This window comes from Myotis davidii, unplaced genomic scaffold (assembly GCF_000327345.1).
Source record: "Myotis davidii unplaced genomic scaffold, ASM32734v1 scaffold78, whole genome shotgun sequence".
Taxonomy (NCBI): Eukaryota; Metazoa; Chordata; class Mammalia; order Chiroptera; family Vespertilionidae; genus Myotis; species Myotis davidii.
The window spans coordinates 2,077,600-2,097,697 of NW_006290305.1; the positions used below are offsets into that span (position 1 = coordinate 2,077,600).

Genomic DNA, 20,098 nt, shown 5'->3' on the forward strand with positions numbered 1-20,098 from the left:
TAAGTTTATGACCTTGGCTTTTAAACGAATTCATTATGGAGGCCCAGCCTCAAGACCATTCACGTTCATGGTTTCAAATGTCTCTGTCTTTAAATAGCTGTTTAACGTAAAGGACAATTCTCTAGAGTGGCTGAATGGGAGGAACCTCGCTTTTGAAGGACGATGACATTTATGTGAATTCAATATTTGTTTTGCCAATACTGTGGACACCGATAAAAACATTCACATACTTGCAAGATAACTTAGAATCGACAGGTTTCTGACAACAGCTCATTCTTGCAGCAGGTAGGAAAGTGAAGGACTGCAAAACCATGTTGAGCTAGAGTTACAGGGTGGGTTCACCTGCTTTACCCAAATTGCAGGCGAGGTTTGGAATGATGATATCATTAGCTGACCTTGTCATCTTTCATCTGAGGGGACACCTGACCAATAATTTACCCGGCACCTCCACCAGGGGTCCTGACAGGCACAGGTGCTTCCTAACCTTCACCTGACAGGGTGAGACAAGGCCCCATGCCACAAAGAGTGCCAGCTGCCCTCCCGCACAGGCGTGGGATCCAGGCAGCGAGCTGACTGGGTAGGGGCCCCCCGGGGCTCTGCCCAGTCTTGGAATTCCCACTGCGGCTCTTAGCACGCACACGTCCCAACAGAGTCTGTTTATTCTCTCTTTCTAAGAGTTTGGCTAGTTCTGTGGCTGTTACTGGGTGAAATGAATCAATGTAATGAAGAGTCCAATCCTCAAAGCAAAACAAAAACCAGCAGCAGAAAGGAGCAGAAGGCAGGGGACAGGACTTGTAGCTCAGAACAGTCTCTCCAGCTCTCGGCCGACAGCACCAAGTCACCTCACTGACAGATCGCCTGAGACCCACAGACAGACTCAAGCGCGTGTGTTATTCAGCATCAACACTGCAGCGATCAGTCACTGGGTCATCCTTCCAATCCATTCTGTTACATGCAGAGGCCAAGGGGACTGACCCACGCAGAGCAGGCGGCGGTGTGGCATTGGTTGAACTTGGTGGCTGGTGCTATTATAAAAGCCAGATGCTTTCTACCCCATAAGAAAGCTGTTTCTTTTACATAAGAACACCTTTTGTAAATATCAGGAATATTAAAACTAAAACTAACAATATTTAGAATTAGTTTCTAGTTGCATTTTAACTGCATGTTGTGCTTTTAATCCTGTGCTTTTGGAGTCGCCCGCCTGCCCTGCCCTGCTGTGGAACTGACCGTCCAGTTCTGGCCACACCGCAAAGGCTGCACGAACTCCCGCGGGAGCATGGGCTGTGAGCACAGCATTCCCCCGAGAATGCTGCGCCCATTTGGTGAAGGGCAATGGCTTGTTATGACGCTCAGCAATGCGGTGTCCTCTGTCCATCCCAGGAGTTTCCCATGAAGAAGTCACTACCAGCATCGCTCACACGCCGAGGCCGGCGGGCTCCACGCGGAGCAACCGCCGAGCGCCCCTCGGGCACTGACCAGCTGTCCAGGACTGAACTGAACTGTCTAGAAAAGGAGGCTGACAGCGGGAATACACTGAGAAGTCACAAATCTCAACAGTATTCAAAATAACCACCTTGCATTTTAAACAATTTATTGCATAAAATTATGTATGCGTCTACTTCATGCTACAGTGAAAAAACAAACAAACACCTAAGTTACTGAAGAACTGCACTGCTGGAGGGCGAGGGCACTGCGATACTGGGTGGTCAATGCATGTGTCGGTCACATTTAACAGAACAGGTGGCCTAGGCTAGCCGAGTAACTCAGCAAGTCCCAAGTGCTGGACCTTCGCGTTCCTATCGCACACCCAAAGGCCTCCATGCTTCAGACGCCCTGCTCTCTGCTACAGACTCTCACAGCAGTAACGACCTTCTTGACGTACACAAGTCGGCATGTTAGGCTACGTCCCCAAACATCTTTTCTGGCATGATTACGGGAAGCACTCCAGGGCATTCCTTAGGCCTACTCATAATCCACAGGTGAAAAGACAACATACAGAACATCACATAAAACAGTTCCCTCATATATATTTTCAACATGAAGATAGTGCAACTTTTAAAAACACATCAGCATAACAACACAAATCAACTCCTTGCACTCATCGAGCTTCCCCACTTTATACCTTGGCACACAAAAACAGGAATTTTGAATCATATTTTTAAAACAAAATAAAAGTTCCACACCTTGGGAGAAAAAGCAAACTGGCCAATTCTTCCCCATGATAATATATAATAATGCTTCCTTCTTTATTTAGTTAATTATAAATTTAAGGCCATTCTGGCCTTTCTCTGCAGTTTCCTTTCATAATTAAATAAATCAAATACCTCTGTGTTTTATTTCATGATATAGTCAAAGCACCCCTTTCTCTGTTCCCATGCCCTCCCTTTGCCAAAACCACCCCCCCTCCCGACGCCTGCCCCCGAATAAACACTGTTGACGGTCAGACCGGATGGAAGTTTGTATTGTTTCAGTCTGGTCTGCATGCAATTCCCCTGTAAGGAATCAGAAACAAAGACCACATTTGCATATTTGGTTTTACTTAGTTGTCGCACGTAAAACTGAACAGCACTGTGCCCGGGAGCGGAGGAGCTGAGCAGTCCTCCTCCGTCCTCGGTCTCCTCTTCTCCACTCAAGCGCATGCTGGAGGATCAGACGAGATTCCCAGGCTTCCTGTCCTTGCCCTGGATGGGCACCACCGTGCTCCCCGCGCTGTCGTGCTGAAGTGGCAGTCTGCCCCCTCTGTGCGTGTTGCTGTGCTGGTGATGGAAGAAAGAGGCTCCTGGGTAGTGGCCCATCACCTCGCTGTAGGTCGGGGGTGGCCCCTCCATCCTCCCGTTACTGCTGCAGGTGCTGGCACTTATGCCCGAATTGCTGCTGGGCGGGCACGGGCCCCCGTTGTACACAGAGATGTCTATCAAATCGCTGTCGAATATGGTCCGGTTGGGCGGGGCCCTCACAGATTCTCGGTTGAGTTCCATCTGCTGTTCGGGGTCCCTGAGCTGCAAGGTGCAGGGCCCCTGGTAAGGAGGCGGCTCCTCCCCGTCAGACAGGGAGATGGTGGGGGGAAGGTCAATCTCGTGCTGCACGTAGGGGTAGGTGGGCTGAAAGCGGCTGAACCGGTCCCTCTGGATAAAGGACGGGGCAGTGAACCTGTCCCGAGACCGCGGGGCGTACATGATCTGCCAGGAAAAGAGCAAAGGCTTGAGGACATTCTTGGCTCAATAATGCCCACAAACATGACGCTGTAAGGACAGCCCCACTTGGTCTGTGTTCTCAACCGGCTGAAATATTTCCCCCTCCAACAAAACAGGGAGAGATTACCCCAGGAAAAAATGTAGCTGTATTATTCCTCATGAGTTAGACCCCTCACCTTGCCAAACTATAGTTTATCCAAGACGATTCAACAATGGACAATGTGGTTAACTGAAAATTTGGGTTTAATGGGAATTACTGCATACGCTACGTATGTGTTTCCCACTGGGCCAAGTGTGAGTGTGTGTGTGTATATCCATCCATTGACTTCTCCCACATCATATTTTTAAATTAAAGGCAAAAAAACTATGTTCGTTTTACGTCATTCTATTAAACTTGGAGATGTGGAAATGAATCATGCTGTATTTATAAACTCTGCCCACTTCTGCAGCGCCTCACTGTTTGCAGCTTATGGGATCACGTAGAGATCAGTGATTCTCAACCTGTTTTCTGAAGGGAGCTCTAGACTAGCACAAATAGTCCCTAGGAGACTCTAAAAATCCCCTCCCCCACGTTAAAACCAAAGTTATAGGCATATGCCTTGATTTAAATGTTATTTCCTAATCTACACTGTCATACATCTGACTTTCCCACTTATTTTGTTGTAATGGCATATTTCCCTCCTCCCCTCTCCCACCACATCGGGTTGAGCAGCCATCTCCAGCCACCCACATCCCTCCCTTGTCCAACCCCTTACCTCCGAGGCACCGGGCTGAGGACCAGAGCTGTCTGAAGGCCACAGGCGCCCTTCCTGGCAGGGGGTGGGAGGGGGACAGCACAAGAAAATCATTAGTTTCATGCTGCAGCACCGAAAATCAAGGAACCACATTCCTCTTGGACAATGGCAGACCTGTTCAAGTCACAGAACAACAAAGAACTGGTCCTTTTATTACACCGAAATTACTACACCAAACAATCTCCTTATTACACAAAAGGAGAATTGTGGCCAAAAGGAAAGTTAGAATGTACGTGTTTGACATATGCTCCAAATGCCATCAAACTGTATTCAGTCACTGCCTAGATTTGGGTAGAGTCTGGGTCTTTAAGCTCATTTGTTTGTTTGTTTATTTTAATTCTCACCAGAGGATATTTTTTCCATTGATTTTTTTAGAGAGAGTAGAAGGGAAGAAGGGGGAGAAGAGAGAAAGAGAGACACATCAATGTGAGAGAGACACATCAACTGGTTGACTCCCACACTTGCCCCAACCGGGGCCGAGGAAAGATCCTGCAACCCAGGTATGTGCCCCTGACTGGGAATCGAACCCGTAACCCTTCAGTGCTCAGGCAGACACTCTAACCAGTGAGCACACCGGCCAGGGTTGGGTGCCTAAGCCCTTATGCAGGTGTGCATGGACACAGCCGGCATGCCAGCCAAGGCCCTGCGGAACTGGGCTTTGAGGTGAGCAGCAGCACAGCTAAAGCACCGCCCGCCACACCGTGCTTTCACACTGAAAAGAGAGATTCCAGAGCCTGGCTGGCCTTCGAGGGTCTAGCCCAGCCGTGGGCAAACTACGGCCCGCGGGCCAGATCCGGCCCATTTGAAATGAATAAAACTAAAAAAAAACCCCAAAACCGTACCCTTTTATGTAATGATGTTTACTTTGAATTTATATTAGTTCACACAAACACTCCATCCATGCTTTTGTTCCGGTCCTCCGGTCCAGTTTAAGAACCCACTGTGGCCCTTGAGTCAAAAAGTTTGCCCACCCCTGCCAATCTATTCTTCAGTCCCTTTATTCCCAAGGCAGATGTAACTTGACATCTAACTGTTTAACATCTTTTTTCAAATGTTTGACCAGACTGTCAAGGTAACAAGCTTTTCTAACACCATAAACTTGTTTACAAAGCACTTCAATGTTTTCCCTTTTGAACCCAAATTGTTGGCAAAGGTCCGTTGAGCTACTCTAAAGGCCTGTTATTGTCATAAAGAGAAGAACATGGGTGAGCAGGAGCAGATGTCTGCGTTTTTGGATTCCCAGGAATATTCATACATGACCTTGTGCCATCACTGAGCCTCCTGAGAACCTGAAAGCACCCAGAAGTAGACCTGCAAGGTGAGACACCCGAAGTCTCTCTTTTGTATTCTGTAGGCCAGCATTCTAATACAAACACCCCATCTGGACAACAGGGTGTTTAAAAACCAAATACATACAACCTGATCCTACGGTCCTTGCAGAACACCATGGACTCAGCAGCAAAAATAGAAACAGAAGCAGCAGTGTTTAGAGGAAGTTTGGGCTTAAGGTATGACTCTAAAATTATGTAGTGGGCAATCATGGCTCTGGCCTGGTGACAGGTGACAGATCTCATCAAATCTAGGGAAGTGGCTGAGCCACACCCACGGACAGCCCGGCACCAGGCCAAGGCAGCTTGCAGAGCACGTCAGAGCCTGGGCACCTCTGCGCCAAGAGGAACAATCACTGTAGTTCCGGGCTGTGACAGCAATTCTCATATTGAAAACAGCATACAAACTCATCCTGGGATGTTTCTAAGACTCTGCCCTCGCTCCTCAATGAACACTCAACCTTACGTTTCACCCAAATCACATCGATTATTAAATCCATTCAGCACTTTTGGCCCCCCTCTCCCCTGGCTCCCAGCAGCACTGGACCCTCTCTTGTTGGCTCAGAGACATCACCCCTCCTGGTTCACACCCTGACTTCTCTGGCCGCTTTCCTGCTCTTCGAGGGGTGCCCCTAACTCTGCATTCTGGTTGAACGTTGGAGTTCCCGGGAGTCCTATCTGGGGCCCCTCTCCTCTCAGTGCAGTCTCCCTAGGCCACCTCATTCCCTCCACAGCTTATAGGACCGTCCATATGTGGTGTCCACATTTGGGCTATTGTGAGTAATGCTGCTGTGAAGAAGGGTATACGAATCTCTCTTTGAATATCTGCTTTTCATTCTTGTGGATATATACACAGAAGCAGAGTTGCTGGATCATATGATAATTTATGTTTAATTTTCTGAGGAGCCACCATATTGTTTTTCAATAGTGGCAGATCCATTTTACATCCCGACCAGTGATGCACAGGGTTCCAATTTCTTCACATCTTTGCCAGCACTTCTTATTTTCTGTTTCTTTAATAATAGCCATCCCGGTGGGTATCTCATTATGGGTTTAAGTTGTGTATGATTAGTGTATTAAGTCAGGGTTCTCCAGAGAAACAGAACCAATAGGGTGTGTGTGTGTGTGTGTGTGTGTGTGTGTATGAATAATAGGAGCTGGCTCATGTGGTTATGGAGTCCCACAGTCTGCTAGGTGCAAGATGGAGAGCCAGGAAAGCTGGTGGTATAGTTCAATCTGAGTCTGAAGGCCTGAAGGCCACTGGTGTAAGTCTTAAGGACCAAGAACAGGGAGCTCCAATAGCAGAGGGCAAGAGAAAAGAATGTCCCAGCTCAAAAAGAGAGGTTTGCCTGCCTCCACCTTTTTGTTCTATTCAGGTCTTTGGGGAACTGGAAGATGCCATCCACACTGGTGAGAACAGATTTTCTTCATTCAGTCTACTGAGTGAATGTTAATCTCTTCTGGAATTATTCTCCTAGAGACATCAGAGATAATGTTTTATCAGCCATCTGGGCATCGCTAAGCCCACTTGTGTTGGCATGTAAAATTCATCATCACAATTAGTGATACTGAGCTCTTTTCAGGTGGTTTTGTATATCATCTTTGTAAAAATGTCTATTCAAGTCCTTTGTCTATTTTGAAATTGGGTGGTCTATTATTTTGCTGTTGAGTTTTAGGAGTTCTTTATATATTCTGAAAATTTACCCCAATCAGATATATGATTTGCGAATATTTTCTCCTATTCTCCCAGTGGCCTTTCACTCTCTTGATAGTGTCCTTTGACAAACCAACGTTTTTAATTTCTAAAGGTCAGTTTATTATTTTCGTTTTGTTGCCTGTGCTTTTGGTGTCATATCCAAGAAATCATTGCCAAATCCAATATCATGAGTTTGTCCCCACTACTCTCTTTAAGAGTTTTAACTCTTACATTTAGGTTTTAGATCCATACTGAGTTCATTTTTTGAAGATGGTGTAAGATATGGTTCCAGTGTCATTATTTTGCATGTGGATATCCAGTTTTCCCAGCACCATTTTCAAAAAGACTGTCTTTTCTCCTTGAGTAGTCTTGGGCCCCTTGTCAAAAATCATTTGACCATATATGAGAAAGTTTATTGCTGAGCTCTCTCTTCTATCCCATTGTCTCTCTTCATGCCAATACTGTACTGTTTTTGTTATTGTAGCTTTGTAGTAAGTTTTGAAATTAGAAAGTGTGAAATGTCCAATTTTGTTATTCTTTTTCAATATTATTTTGGCTATTTTGGGATGGTGCTTCCTTGAGGTAGCACATGCATTTTAGGATGGGCTTTTCTATTTCTGCAAGAAACATCATTGAGATTTTGATAGGAATTGCACTAAATCTGTTGATTGCTTTATGTAGTACTGACATCTTAACAATATCAGGCTTTTTAATCCATGAATAGATGATCCATTTATTTGTAACTAATTTCTATCAGCAACATTGTACAATCGTCAATATAATCTTTTACCCCCTTGGTTAAGTTTATTCCTAGGTATTTTTTCATGCCATTATACATTGGATTTTTTTAAATTTCCATTTTGATTGTTCATTTCTCGTGTAAAGAAATGCAACTGACTTTTGCATGTTAATTTTGTATCCTGCAACTTTGTTAGATTTGTTTATTAGTTCTAGTAGGTGTTCTTTGTTGGACTCTTAAGGGTTTCCTACATGTAAGGTCATGTTACCTGTTTATGGGATAATTTTTACTTTTTCCTTTGTAGTTGGAATGCCTTTTATTTCTTGTTCTTGCCTAATTGCTCTGGCTAAAACTTCCAATAAATACTATGTGGGAAAGAAGTGGTAAAAGCATGCATTCTTGTCTTGTTCCTGATCTTAGAGAAACAGCTTTCAGTCCTTCACCACTGAGCACAATGTGAATTGTGGGCTTTCCATAGAGGATCTTTATTATGTTGAGGTAATTTCCTTCCATCCTAGTTTGATGAATGTTTTTATTGTGAAAAAGGATTGTATTATGTCAAATATTTTTTTTTCTGCATGAATTGCTGATCATGTAGTCCCCCATTCATTTTGTTAATGTGGTGTATTACATTTATTTTTATATGTAAAACCATCCTTGCATTACAAAAATAAACCCCATTTAGTCATGGTGTATAATCTTTCCAGTATGTTACCAAATTCAGTCTGCTAGTATTTTGTTGAGGATTTTTGCATCAATATTCATGAGGGATAATGGCTTTCTTTTCCTGTTGTGTTTTTGTCTGGCTTTGGTATTAGGGTAATGCTAATTCACTAGAGTTTGAAAGTATTGGTGTCAATTCCTCTTCAGATGTTTGGTACAATTCACCAGTGAAGCCATCTGTTATTTGTTGGTAGGCTTTTGATTACTAATTCAATCTCCTTAAGAGTTACAGATCTGTTCAGATATTCTATTTCTTCATGATTCAGTCTTAGTCAGTGTGTTTCTAGGAATCTGTCCATTTCATCTAGGTTATTCAATTTGTTGATATACAATTGTCCAGAGCACTCTCTTATAAATCTTTTTAATTTCTAGACTAGAGGCCCAGTGAATGAGATTTGTGCACTGGGGGGGCCTCAGCCCAGCCTGCACCCTCTCACAGTCAGGACCCCTCACTCCTTAATGCATGCTCGCTGCTCCTTACAGCTTGGCTCACTGCTCCTTAGCGCTGCTGTGGAGGCAGGAGAGGCTCACACCATCCCTGCTGCGCTCACCAGCCCTGAGCCCGGCTTCTGGCTGAACAGCGCTCCCTCTGTGGGAGCACACTGACCACCAGGGGGCAGCTCCTATGTTGAGCGTCTGCCCCCTGGTGGTCAGTGCGCATCATAGCGACCACTCTCACAGCCTGAACCTTCTTGGTTTTATGCTCTCCGCTAAACTCTCCTTTCCACACATTAGGGACCATAGACAAGATCATCAGACTTGGGGACTGAAAACATCTAATCCTAGTATGATCTTTTCCAAACTGTGAGATGCAACCTCTCAGAGAGTTAGAAAATCAAGTTCAGTAGGTCACAGCCAAAATTTGAAAAATGAAACAGAATGGAAAATATCATTGTCTGTAAGTACTGTTTGGTGAAAGTTTTGCCTTAGTTGGGCATATAAGTATTGTGGATTGTAGTATAAAATGCGTTTCTACTGTTCTTCTTGGTCAAAAACAATCTGAAGGTCTCTGATCTAAGCCAATTATTCCTCATTTTATATGGGAGGAAACTGAGGCCCTCAAAAGGGTACATTACTCACTGAAGGTGACACTTAGTTTGTGATATAGCAAGGCCATTGGTGGATATTTTGGCTTCTACTCAAGGGTTCCTCCCAATGAATGAATGTATTGTACAGCCTCAAGTACTTGGAAATCTATTTTTCTTTCTGTCCCAGGGTGAGAATTTCAAAGTATAGGTAAAACTGATCTTGGGTATTCAGCAACAAAGCACCTTTACCCTCCGATAAAATCAATTTTCTTTCTTTTCTCCCCTTTCCTTATGCAACCTCTTTACTATCCAGTGCTTTATAGTATTACTATCTTTTCCACCCTAGATGGCAGTAACAGCTTAGATGTAAAGGCAATACCTCTAGATGTCAATGGCTGTGTTCTCTCCAGCGTTTCCCCTTTTCTTCCTCCTTGGAAATCCATCATCAGATTTCTCAAGACTCAATATTTCCCTCCCAACTCTACTCAATCTAGGGCATGTCCCTTAAGAGAAAGATAAATTATCCAGGAAGGTTTGTTGGGAAGAAAAGAAAGGGAATCCTTTATATTTCCAGAATAATAAAATAGATCAGGGAGGTCTATAGGCCCCACGGAGCAAGCAGAAAAGGAGCTGTGCAGGTGCCTCTCCAGGGCTCAGTGCTGGAGGAGAGTGAGCAATTTCAGACTTCACTGGAAACCAGCCTGGGGATCAGAAAGCTCAGAGCAACAGGGGAATGTGCAACCACACACCCTCAGCCCAGGGGGGCACAGTCACCCCCTTTAGGGCGGGAGAGGAAGCTAAGGCACAGCCTGAAAGCTTTCCCCAAGGTCACAGAACCACAAACCAGCTTCCTCCCTTGGCATCTGACGGCTCTGGGGAGCCTCCCTAACAGGTGTCACTCAGAATCAGAATAATTTAGAAAACTGTTTCCCCCTCAGAATAAGCCACAACAACTTTCAAGAACGAAGCAAAAACAAACAAAAGAAAAAAACATCATTGGATTGTTCATTTTAATGCCTATTTAAAAGATTATTAAAATTTTATGGTTCATAAAATTTTTAATTAATCCTGCTTAAAAATCTCGGTTTAGCTTGCTTTGGTCACAATACAAACCATGCTCAAGGGAGTTCCCCGGGGAGCCTACAGATGCTCAGGACATTATTGGAACTGTCTTCAGCATTCACTTATGTGAGCAGAGGCTGTTTTTTTAGTTGTAAAAATAATACATACATTCATTCTTACCATAAACATTTTAACAACACAGACCAAGCTCCTTTTGTCCACTTCCTCCTATCCTTGCTCCTCCCCGAAGGAAACCATCAGTTTATGTGGGTCTTTCCTGACCTTCCTCTACAGTATCAGTTTGTAACTTGGGCAACATCATTTTTACTAACTGAGTCACACTTGGTTTTGCAGCAAAATTGTATAATTTATTGTATAATGTTAAATTCATAACATTTAACTCTCGATGGATTTTGGTTGATGCCAAAAAAAATCAAATCGTGCCGAAACCGGTTTGGCTCAGTGGATAGAGTGTCAGCCTGCGGACTGAAGGGTCCCGGGTTCGATTCCGGTCAAGGGCATGTACCTTGGTTGCGGGCACATCCCCAGTAGATGTGCAGGAGGCGGCTGATCGATGTTTCTCTCTCATCGATGTTTCTAACTCTCTATCTCTCTCCCTTCCTCTCTGTAAGAAATCAATAAAATATATTTAAAAAAAATGAAATCCATCTTCAGAGAGCAAATGAGAAAAAGGAAGACTTGCTATTACTGAAAATTTAAAAAATTTTCACTTAAAATTTTCCCAAAAATGAATTGCAAGCTCTAAAGGTAATTTCAAAACTGGTGTGAGCAATGTCAACGTAAGTAGAAGGACTATTTGAGCTCCTCACGTTGTTTAAAGACAAAACTTGGCTATTAAGAAGGCTTGCCTACTTTTGTTCGCATGAGAATCACTGGTAACAGCTATGGCCCAGCATCCTTATCCAATTTTTGCCAACAAGTTGGCCTTCTGTTTCTCTTACTTGAAGGGGGCATTCTCATTTTGAAGCTGTTGAAATTATCAATTTCCCCCCAAATTAACAACTTTCTATCTTTAACTACACACACTGGAGGGTAAACCTGATAACTGCCCGATCTGGCAGCTTGGCTATGTTAACACCCTCGCTCATTCAGGGAGAGAAACGGCTTGGCTGATGGTAGGAAGCATGTGCTTGGAGCTGACATTGGGAACTGACCTGCCCCTCGCAGTCCCCTCGACACTTGGGAATGCAGTTTCAGGGGCTCATGAAATTACGGAGAATTATTATTGAACGCAGTTGACAACAAGTGGCCCTGGTCTTTCTGCCTCACCCACAGGAAACTGGTGCCTGGCATCTCTCATGCCACCCCGATGCTGAATGCAGCAGGTGGCTCCCTTCTCCTTAGCCTGGAATGGCAGGGACAGACCTGCTATAATTGCATCTTCAAACCCGTTAGTTCATTGTTTTGGTACCTTATTGAATGAAAATAGTTTATTTCTGTCGTTTTAGAAATGCTTTTCTCAACGCAGATGAAGTAGGGAGAAATGAGAACAGGCAGGTGCACAGGGGTCTAGCTCTTCAGTCACAGTGGCTATGAACCCTGTGTGTGGTGACTCCCCCCCCCCCCTACATCCTTCACTGGACCTCAGGACACAGCCCGTGGGCTTCTCTGCGAGCCCCGAGCCCAGTGGGGCCAGAACTGTCCATCCTTGGGCCACCCCTGCTCTCAAGGCCAACAGAAAGGAGCCCACAGCCAAGTCTGCCCTCTTGACCACAGACTCTACCCCCAGAGAGGAGGGCCCTGCCCCGGGAGATGACGGGACAGCAAGGGCCAGGGGCACGCACGCCAGGCTGGCGCAGGAAAAGCTCTACTCGCTGGCCCAGACACACTTGGTTGAACTCCTAAACTTGCAGGAATGACCTTTACACCCACAAAGAAGTGCTCTCCCATTTTTCTGGAAACCAGTGGCCCCCTGTCTTTTATTTTCTCCCTTGTGATAAAGGTGTGAGCGCAGAAGAATATTTTGTCTAAAAACAATCTACACAGAGAGATGGGGCCACAGCAAAAGGTGGGCACCCGCCTATCTTGAGTGGCAGCTGCTCTGCAGCCCCGGCTGAGGATGCCAGGCAGTCACAGAGGCCAGTGTGGCCCAAGAGGCTGACTGTCCAAGAAAAGATGTAACTACAAGATTTATGTGGAATCTCATTTTTACAAGTTCGATCAAGTTTTGTCAAAACACCCTGTGGGGCAAACCACGCACACTGGCCACACCCCAGGCCAGATTTACAACTTCCGCAGAGAGCGTCCGGGTACAGACTTCCCCATACAAGGGCACTTTGGACCCAAGAACCCAGGTTCCTGTCCCAACAGGCTGGTGGCTGCAGCCCTGGTCCTCCTTGCCAACAGCTGGGAGAAAGAGCAAATGGCCTCCTGGCCTGCGCCCCCCACAGGCTGCGCTCAGTGCCTGCCTGGTGCTGCTGTGTCCACAGGCACCCGTATTTTCACTATTGATTGAATCCCTGCAGCCACTGGTAATGAAGAAATGCCCGGCGTGACTCCTTTTGTTAATTTTTAAATGAAATCGCTGTGTTTATAGGTACAATGGCTGGATAGCCACAATTTCATACGGTTCAAACTAAGTAAATGTTCTTGTTTCGCTGCTGGCTGGCCACCTTGGCTTTGCCCGCTGTCCACCGTGCCCTGGGCTGGCCATGTGGGTTAAGCTAGCACCTCTGGCTGAGTACAGGGTGTTGGAGAAGGCCGCTCAGGCCTCTGCCAGTTATGGCAAGAAAGGCTTGTGTAAACTTCTCTCAGGGTTGTGTCTAGATTATTTATGCCCCTTTATTGTTTTCCTGTTACTTGGCGACCTAAGGTAATGAATAATAACTTAGAAAGTATCAAAGCTCTGAAATCACACAAACCAGGCTCTGAAAAATACGCCTGGGCTACCTCAGAAAGAACATGTCAGGTCTACATCACAAGCCCACTCACTGCTGTTCGCCGTTATTTAAAGCATTCACTTTTCCTGCAATTTCATTTTCATTCAGAAATGGCTGCTTCCACTGCAGTCAGAGCCAGCGCTGTCCCATCCCTTGGACTCCCCGGACCAGCACCTCGGGGACACTGCGGTGATGCGAGCTGACCGGCCTCAGCCAAGGCAGACTCCATCCAGTCCTCCCTTGGGCAGAGCGGACCTGGCACAGAGAGGTGTCCTGCAGCAGGCACTGCTGGAGCGAGAAGGGAGGAAACCAGGAGAGAGGGGCTGCACGAGGAAGACAGGGTGTGATAAAGTCGGGCATGAGGGCATCACACGAAGAAAACCTTCCAGAATCCAGACAATCCTGGACAACTGGTGCAACCCACCATTTTCCAGAAGAAGATCCTGTGAAACCAGGATGTTCCGAGTTGCTAGACCCTACCTTACTAACCTGGCTTGCTTCTGCTTTGGTGGAAAGCCCGTTAGGGAGGAGTGGGCAGCTCCACCAGCGTAATGAAGTTTACTCAACCAGATCATAACATCTACCTGCTCAGCAAGCCTCCTTCTCAAAACACACCCAGCTGTTGTCTTTGATTTTTCCATCCTGACTACCAAGCCTTCCAGCAGAAATAGAGACAAATAAACGTAACCAACAGTCTTCAACCAAATTACCTAGAAGTCGATAAATTAGATGCCCAACCCTTCTCGCAGCATCTAGAATAAATATACCTTTTACAAACATGCTTATGGAGACCTCAGAGAGTTCTAGAACAAATGGGCCCAAAGGGCCCCCAGAAGTAAGTGGGTCCCGGCGATGCACAGGCTCACCCATAGGGAGGCCGGCAGTGGGGACCTACACCCACAAGCTGCTAACCAGCTGGGTGCCGCAGCCCCCGCCACTCAGGCCCCTGGAATGGCAGGATTAGATGCTGACAAAGTGAAAGGCACTCAGGGGCTCTGACAACAGACACAAAACCACATGCACAGCAGTCACCGCAAACACCTCTCCATCTTCACCACCGGGCACAGATCTGCACCACCGCAGGGGGTGCCCAGAGGCCATCACTTGTGCATCATCAGTGAGGGCAGGGCCTTCCCCATCGCCAGCCAAGCCTGGACCTAGCTCTTTTAGGCCCCTTAGGGGAGGAGGCTGCATGGCACAGGCAGTCACCTAGGGATGTGGAGAGAGAGCCACCTTCCTGGAGGGGCAGCTTGAAAGTGCCCACGCCGAGTCTTCATGCCCCATCCCAAATCCCTCCTGTAGCTTATATCCACTTGCTACACATCCCAGTGCACACACACAAACGGCCACTGGAGACCCCTGGTCTCCCCTAGGGGGACTGAGAAAATGCCGGTTAGCATTAGCTCAATGGATGCCGCTGACGGTGGTGGGTGCGGGGCAAGGGCAGAGCATGGCAAGGACACCTGGCATTGCTTCTTCATTATCTTGGGCAGTGCCTGGCTCCTGTCTGGTGGATGACCGAATGAATGAAGGAGGGAGAAACCGCTGGAGGGACACTACTCCCAAGGCAGACTCCTAGATTAGGACTGTCTTGAACACGCAATTTCTCTGTGGACCCCCAACATTTCCTGCCGAGCTTCTGGGAAGTGTTCACTCTGTGGAAGCCATGAGAGATCCACTTATATGAACAGGCATCCTTTTCAACAGCAAGTGCCTCTGGGAAGGGTGGCATCCAGTACCCATAGATCAGGGGCTCCCCACTCCGGCACTGCTGACATTTGGGGTCAGGTCATTTTTGTTGTGGGGCTGCCTTCTGCATTGCACAATGTTTAGAGCAGCCCTGGAACAACTCCCCGACTTGAGTTGACCAAAACATGTCTCCTGAAATCGTCAAATGTCCCCGAGAGGGAAATCCCCGCTGGTTGGGGACATGAGTGGAAGTGAATCCGATTGCCCTCCCGGGACTGCATTCAGGGAATTGGCATTTCTAAGTAGGCAATTGGGAGGCAAGAAGCCTGGTGAGGAAGCACCTTCTGGGCCAAAGGACCGCACTTGAGATTTCTATCTGAGTCCAGGAGAGAAGTTAAGTTACTTCCTCACCCTCTCTCTTTCCTCTTTTGACTATAAACTAGGCCAGTGGTAGGCAAACTACAGCTCACAAGCCACATGCGGCTATTTGGCCCCTTCTCTTCCACAAAATACCACGTGCGGCCACGCACGTACAGTGCGACTGAAACTTCGTGGCCCATGCGCAGAAGTCGGTTTTCGGAAAGGAGATAGAAGAAACAAGTCTACAAGACGAGTGTGGATGGGAGAGTTGGAAGGGGTCGACCTCAGCAAACTTACCTCAATCAGATTGAGGACGTTTTTAGCAAAGGCCGCTAATGGTCCTAGTCATGAAATGGAGCTACCGTCTGGGCCTGAATTGTCTTGGTCACTGTGTAAAAACTATATCTTGAGCTTGTGAAATGTTGAACAGAGCCTATTGCAGTGATGGCAAACCTTTTGAGCTTGGCGTGTCAGCATTTTGAAAAACCCTAACTTACCTCTGGTGTCGTGTCACATATAGAAATTTTTTGATATTTGCAACCATAGTAAAACAAAGATTTATATTTTTGATATTTATTTTATATTTTTAAAATGCCATTTAACAAAGAAAAATCAACCAAAAAAATGAGTTCACGTGTCACCTCTGACACGCGTGTCATAGGTTCGCCATCACTGGCTATTGCTAAGCTGCACGACAGCCACATTCCCATTTTATTGGGAAGGGAAATTCAAGCCTTGGGAAGCAACAGCATTCCTATTGAGCTCCCAGGGGCAGAACTTTCAAGTGTTTATTAATGAAATTAGACACAGACGGTGATCAAGACCTCTGCAGACACGATCTTAGCTACTGATTACCTTCACTTGCCATGCAGTGTGTGGCCCTGCAGGAACCTCTGAAAGTCACTTCATCGCTTTCTTGATTTCAAGAACAGGAGGCCCACTACCCACGGGAAACAGAACACACATCCCAAGTAAAACCACACTTGCATTTTTTATTTTCTCTTTTTGTAAAATTGTTTTCCTGCCACCCCTCTTTGCTGGTCCTTATGCAGAGTGACTGTCTGGGAGGGAGCTCCCAGTCTGGGGACAGAGACCAGTGAGCAGGCGCTAAGGCAGCAATGGCTGGGGACAGTGAGAGGAGGCCTGGCCAGGCCTGTGCTGAGGTGTGGAGGAAGGAGCCACCTCTCCTATCCAAGGCAAGGCAAGGCAAGGCAGGGGCAGAAAGATGATCCCTGAAGCAAACCTGAGGGGAGGACGGGGTGGTGGGGCCCAGGCTGGGCAACAGCAAATGCACCTGAATTGCCCACGTGCAGGGGCTCCAAGTACTTTGGGGCTTGAAGCAGAAAGTGTAAGATGGGGAACTTGGACACATTCATGGCAGGTACTGCCCACAAACTTGAGAGCTGCCTATTATGGTTATAACGAGTGGGATAGTTTTACCTATTTCTCCCCATGGCCAGGGGTCGGAACTTACAGTCCTCGCATTAAGGCTCAGGCAAAGCAATGCTGGCCAATTCTTTTATAGTTCTAAAACTACTGCTGTATCTGTCCTCTCTCTTTTAACTCAGGACGATCACGTGTATTTTGTGTTAGAACTTCAGAGGAATTGGTTCTCTCCTTCAGGTAACAGAGTGTGTTTGTGGAGAGGGGAGGGGGCAAGAGAGGGGATATCTACCGGCTCAGGACACCAGTGTCCTGTGAGTCTGGACCCCGCAGATGCCAGGTTGCTGAGATAACAGGGGTCCCACAGGAGAGCCATCGTGGTGTGATGAAAGCCAGGCTAACTTGTGGACCGAGCTGGGGATTTGGTGAGATGGAGGAAGGGGACAGCAGAGGACAAGAGAAAGCAAGAAGGACTGATTCTTGTCACTGTCATGGCAGCTCTGTAGGTCTGAAGGGTGGCACACAAAAGCCCCATCCTTTTGCTCTCTCTCTGCATGCCATGGGCACAGAACCCTTGGCAAACCTGAGTTCTACCCATGAGAAAAGAAGAACTGATGGCTCACTGAGCCACTCTGCAGCCTCAGTGAAGCACAACTCTGACCTCCTAAGAGGTCCCAGGGGCCCTGGGTTGGGCTGCACCATACCCACCAGGACAGTTGTACCCCACACTCACGATGGTCTCCCTAAGCCAGGTACCAGACAGCGCTGGTCCTGACACGTACTCTGAGAAGCTCATATTATGCGGGAATTCTGCCTCCTTTGCCCACCACCAAAGCCAACAATTTATAAGTACCTACATTTCCCATTCCCATGCTTTTCACGAAAAATCACCAGAATCAGTCCTGGCCAGGTTGCTTAGTTGGTAGGAGCTTCATCCTGTACAGCAAAAGGTGGTGGGTTCAATTCCCAGTCAGGGCACATACCAAGGTTTCAGGTTCAATCCCCAGTCATGGCACATGTGGGAGGCAACTGCTCCATGTTTCTCTCTCACATTGCTGTTTCTCTCTCTCCTTCTCCCTCTCCCTTCCTCTGTCTAAAATCAATAAAAGAATATCTATATATATATTCTTTATGTATGTATTTATAAATAAAATAAAAAACTAAAAACTGCCAGAATCATAGTTTGCAAAACTAGCTCAGAACAGAAAGTTCCGGTGGCCCTTGGTCTACCAGGTGCAGATCACAGAGCAGTTAAGCTGAAAATCAGTGTTTTATGTTCTAGTGGAGGGTGGTTCAGAAGTAGCTAGAAAATTTAAAAAATCAACCTGAAGAGCCTTACTATAGGCTGTTCTGGAAGCCCCATCACAAACCAACCTGCCCTGAGGCACCCAAGGAGACCCGAGCCCTCGCTGTCCCACCGCTGCCCGCCCCTCCAGCTCACCCACACCCAGCACTGCTGACCTCCTCAGAGTCTTACAAATACAGGTCATGAGCATACGTGTATTCAAGGACAGGTCTCTCCATAACAACACGGATGGATCTCAGAAGTGTGATGTGAGCAGACACCAAGGAGCACCTATTGTATAAGCCTATTGTTATCAAGTTCAAGCTGGTGACAGTCATCTGTACCGACTCTGGGCGGTGGTGACCTTCTGCGGGGCACGCCTGGGCCTGGGTGTGTTTCTAGAGGCTGCTCCTGTCCCTCTGCTGCTCAGGTGCAGGTTACACGGGTGCGCTCAGTTTGTGAGGATTCACTGAGCTGAACATTAAGGATGCACATGCTTTCCCATGAGTGTAGTGACCTTTGATGGAGAGTTTCCCAGACTCCTGAGCCGCGGTGGGCTGGCACGAGAGGCTGTCCTGCTTCGTGGCCCTCACGGGCACCCGGCCGCACTCCTGGAGCCTGGGCTAGAGGCCTGGGCAGCACCGAAGAGGCGCAGGCCCACACTTACCTGCTGCAGCCGGTCCTCTTGCCTCCTGCTCTGACTCGGACGGTTGATGAAAGACCGCGTGGACACTTTGTAGTGATTCAGCAGGCAGACGATGACCACGACCATCACCGTCACCACCACAATGATGATGATGATCTGGGCGAACTCCAGCTCCGCTGCAAAGGAAGAAGAAACTGTGTTAACCGCATGTCCCACTCAGCTCCCCAGACCCCGTCTCCTCAAGGCACTCTGACCATGACAACCACCAGGCATGGAAGGCCTCTTACACGAATCTGCTCCTCAAGGGAACCTCATGAGAGAGAAGCTATATTTCCCCAGGCCTGCTGCCCAAGGCCACTGCCAGACTTTGACATTCTAATAACATTTAAATAAAAGGAGACCCAGGCAGACCTGTGGTCTCAGCCTAACCTTGGTGCTCAGACAAATCTGTCTTTGCAATTTTATAATGAGAAGAACCAGAGGAAAATGTATTCCATTGGCCCTACGAGACCTCTGGATGTGCTATGCTGTAACTGACACCATTTCACACGGGAAATGCAAAGACCAGCCCAGTGCGTACGCCATAGGCTGGTGGACACACAGGCTACCCCTGCCTATTGGGCAGGTGAGCCCTTAAGGGCCATCTCTTGGGTATGAAAAGCTCAGCGTCTTCATTACCTAAACTCTGTTCCTGTGAGATGACTTGCACACCCTTAGGGGAGTTAAGAAAGTCTCTCAAAACTAAAGCTGTTCCTCCCAGTATAATTTCTCTAAGAAAGTTAAACCCATCTTCATGGTTGAGTTTCCCAAAGCACATCCACACAGGACCCACATGGTACACACTGAAGAGAAAACCTATGTTGATAAAGTACTCCAACCTCCTTTCCTCAAAGCTGCTGCCTTTGGAAGTACCAGTTAATTTAGAAAATACATCTCCACTGTGTGGAACTCCGCGGAGACCACACTTTATGAGCAGTCGGGTCACCACGGGTTCTGACACTGCCATGAAAGAGATGGTCTAAATGCCATTAACACATGCTTCACACACAAGTGTAGCGCCAAGGAGCTACTTCTGGAAGAACAGCACAGTGAGTTGTCAAGTAGAGAGGGAGGTGGTTCAAGCCCTTCAGTTCGTAGGGAGGAGCAGAGGCTCAGTGCTCAAGGGCAGCTGCGAACCCAGACTTTCGGCTTCCTGGCTTCCAGCGCGTGGCTCTGCTGTGTTGGCTGCCTGTGCTCCCGAGTCCCCGCCCGCTAAAAGGAAGTGACTGTCT

At 47.1% G+C, this 20,098-nt stretch overlaps 1 protein-coding gene across 3 annotated transcripts in view; it reads right to left on the minus strand.

The window, feature by feature from the left end:
• Positions 1 to 407: 407 nt before the first annotated feature.
• Positions 408 to 20,098, minus strand: part of LDLRAD4 (low density lipoprotein receptor class A domain containing 4) — a 338,556-nt gene continuing 318,865 nt past the window's right edge. For all 3 annotated transcript variants that reach the window (XM_006763247.2, XM_006763246.2, XM_015563578.1), the window contains 3 exons: positions 18,849 to 19,003; positions 3,950 to 4,003; positions 408 to 3,179 (listed from right to left, as the gene is read on the minus strand). In XM_006763247.2, coding sequence (XP_006763310.1) covers positions 2,649 to 3,179; positions 3,950 to 4,003; positions 18,849 to 19,003 — 740 coding nt within the window. In that variant the 3' untranslated portion in view covers positions 408 to 2,648. The remainder of the gene's footprint in view (positions 3,180 to 3,949; positions 4,004 to 18,848; positions 19,004 to 20,098) is intronic.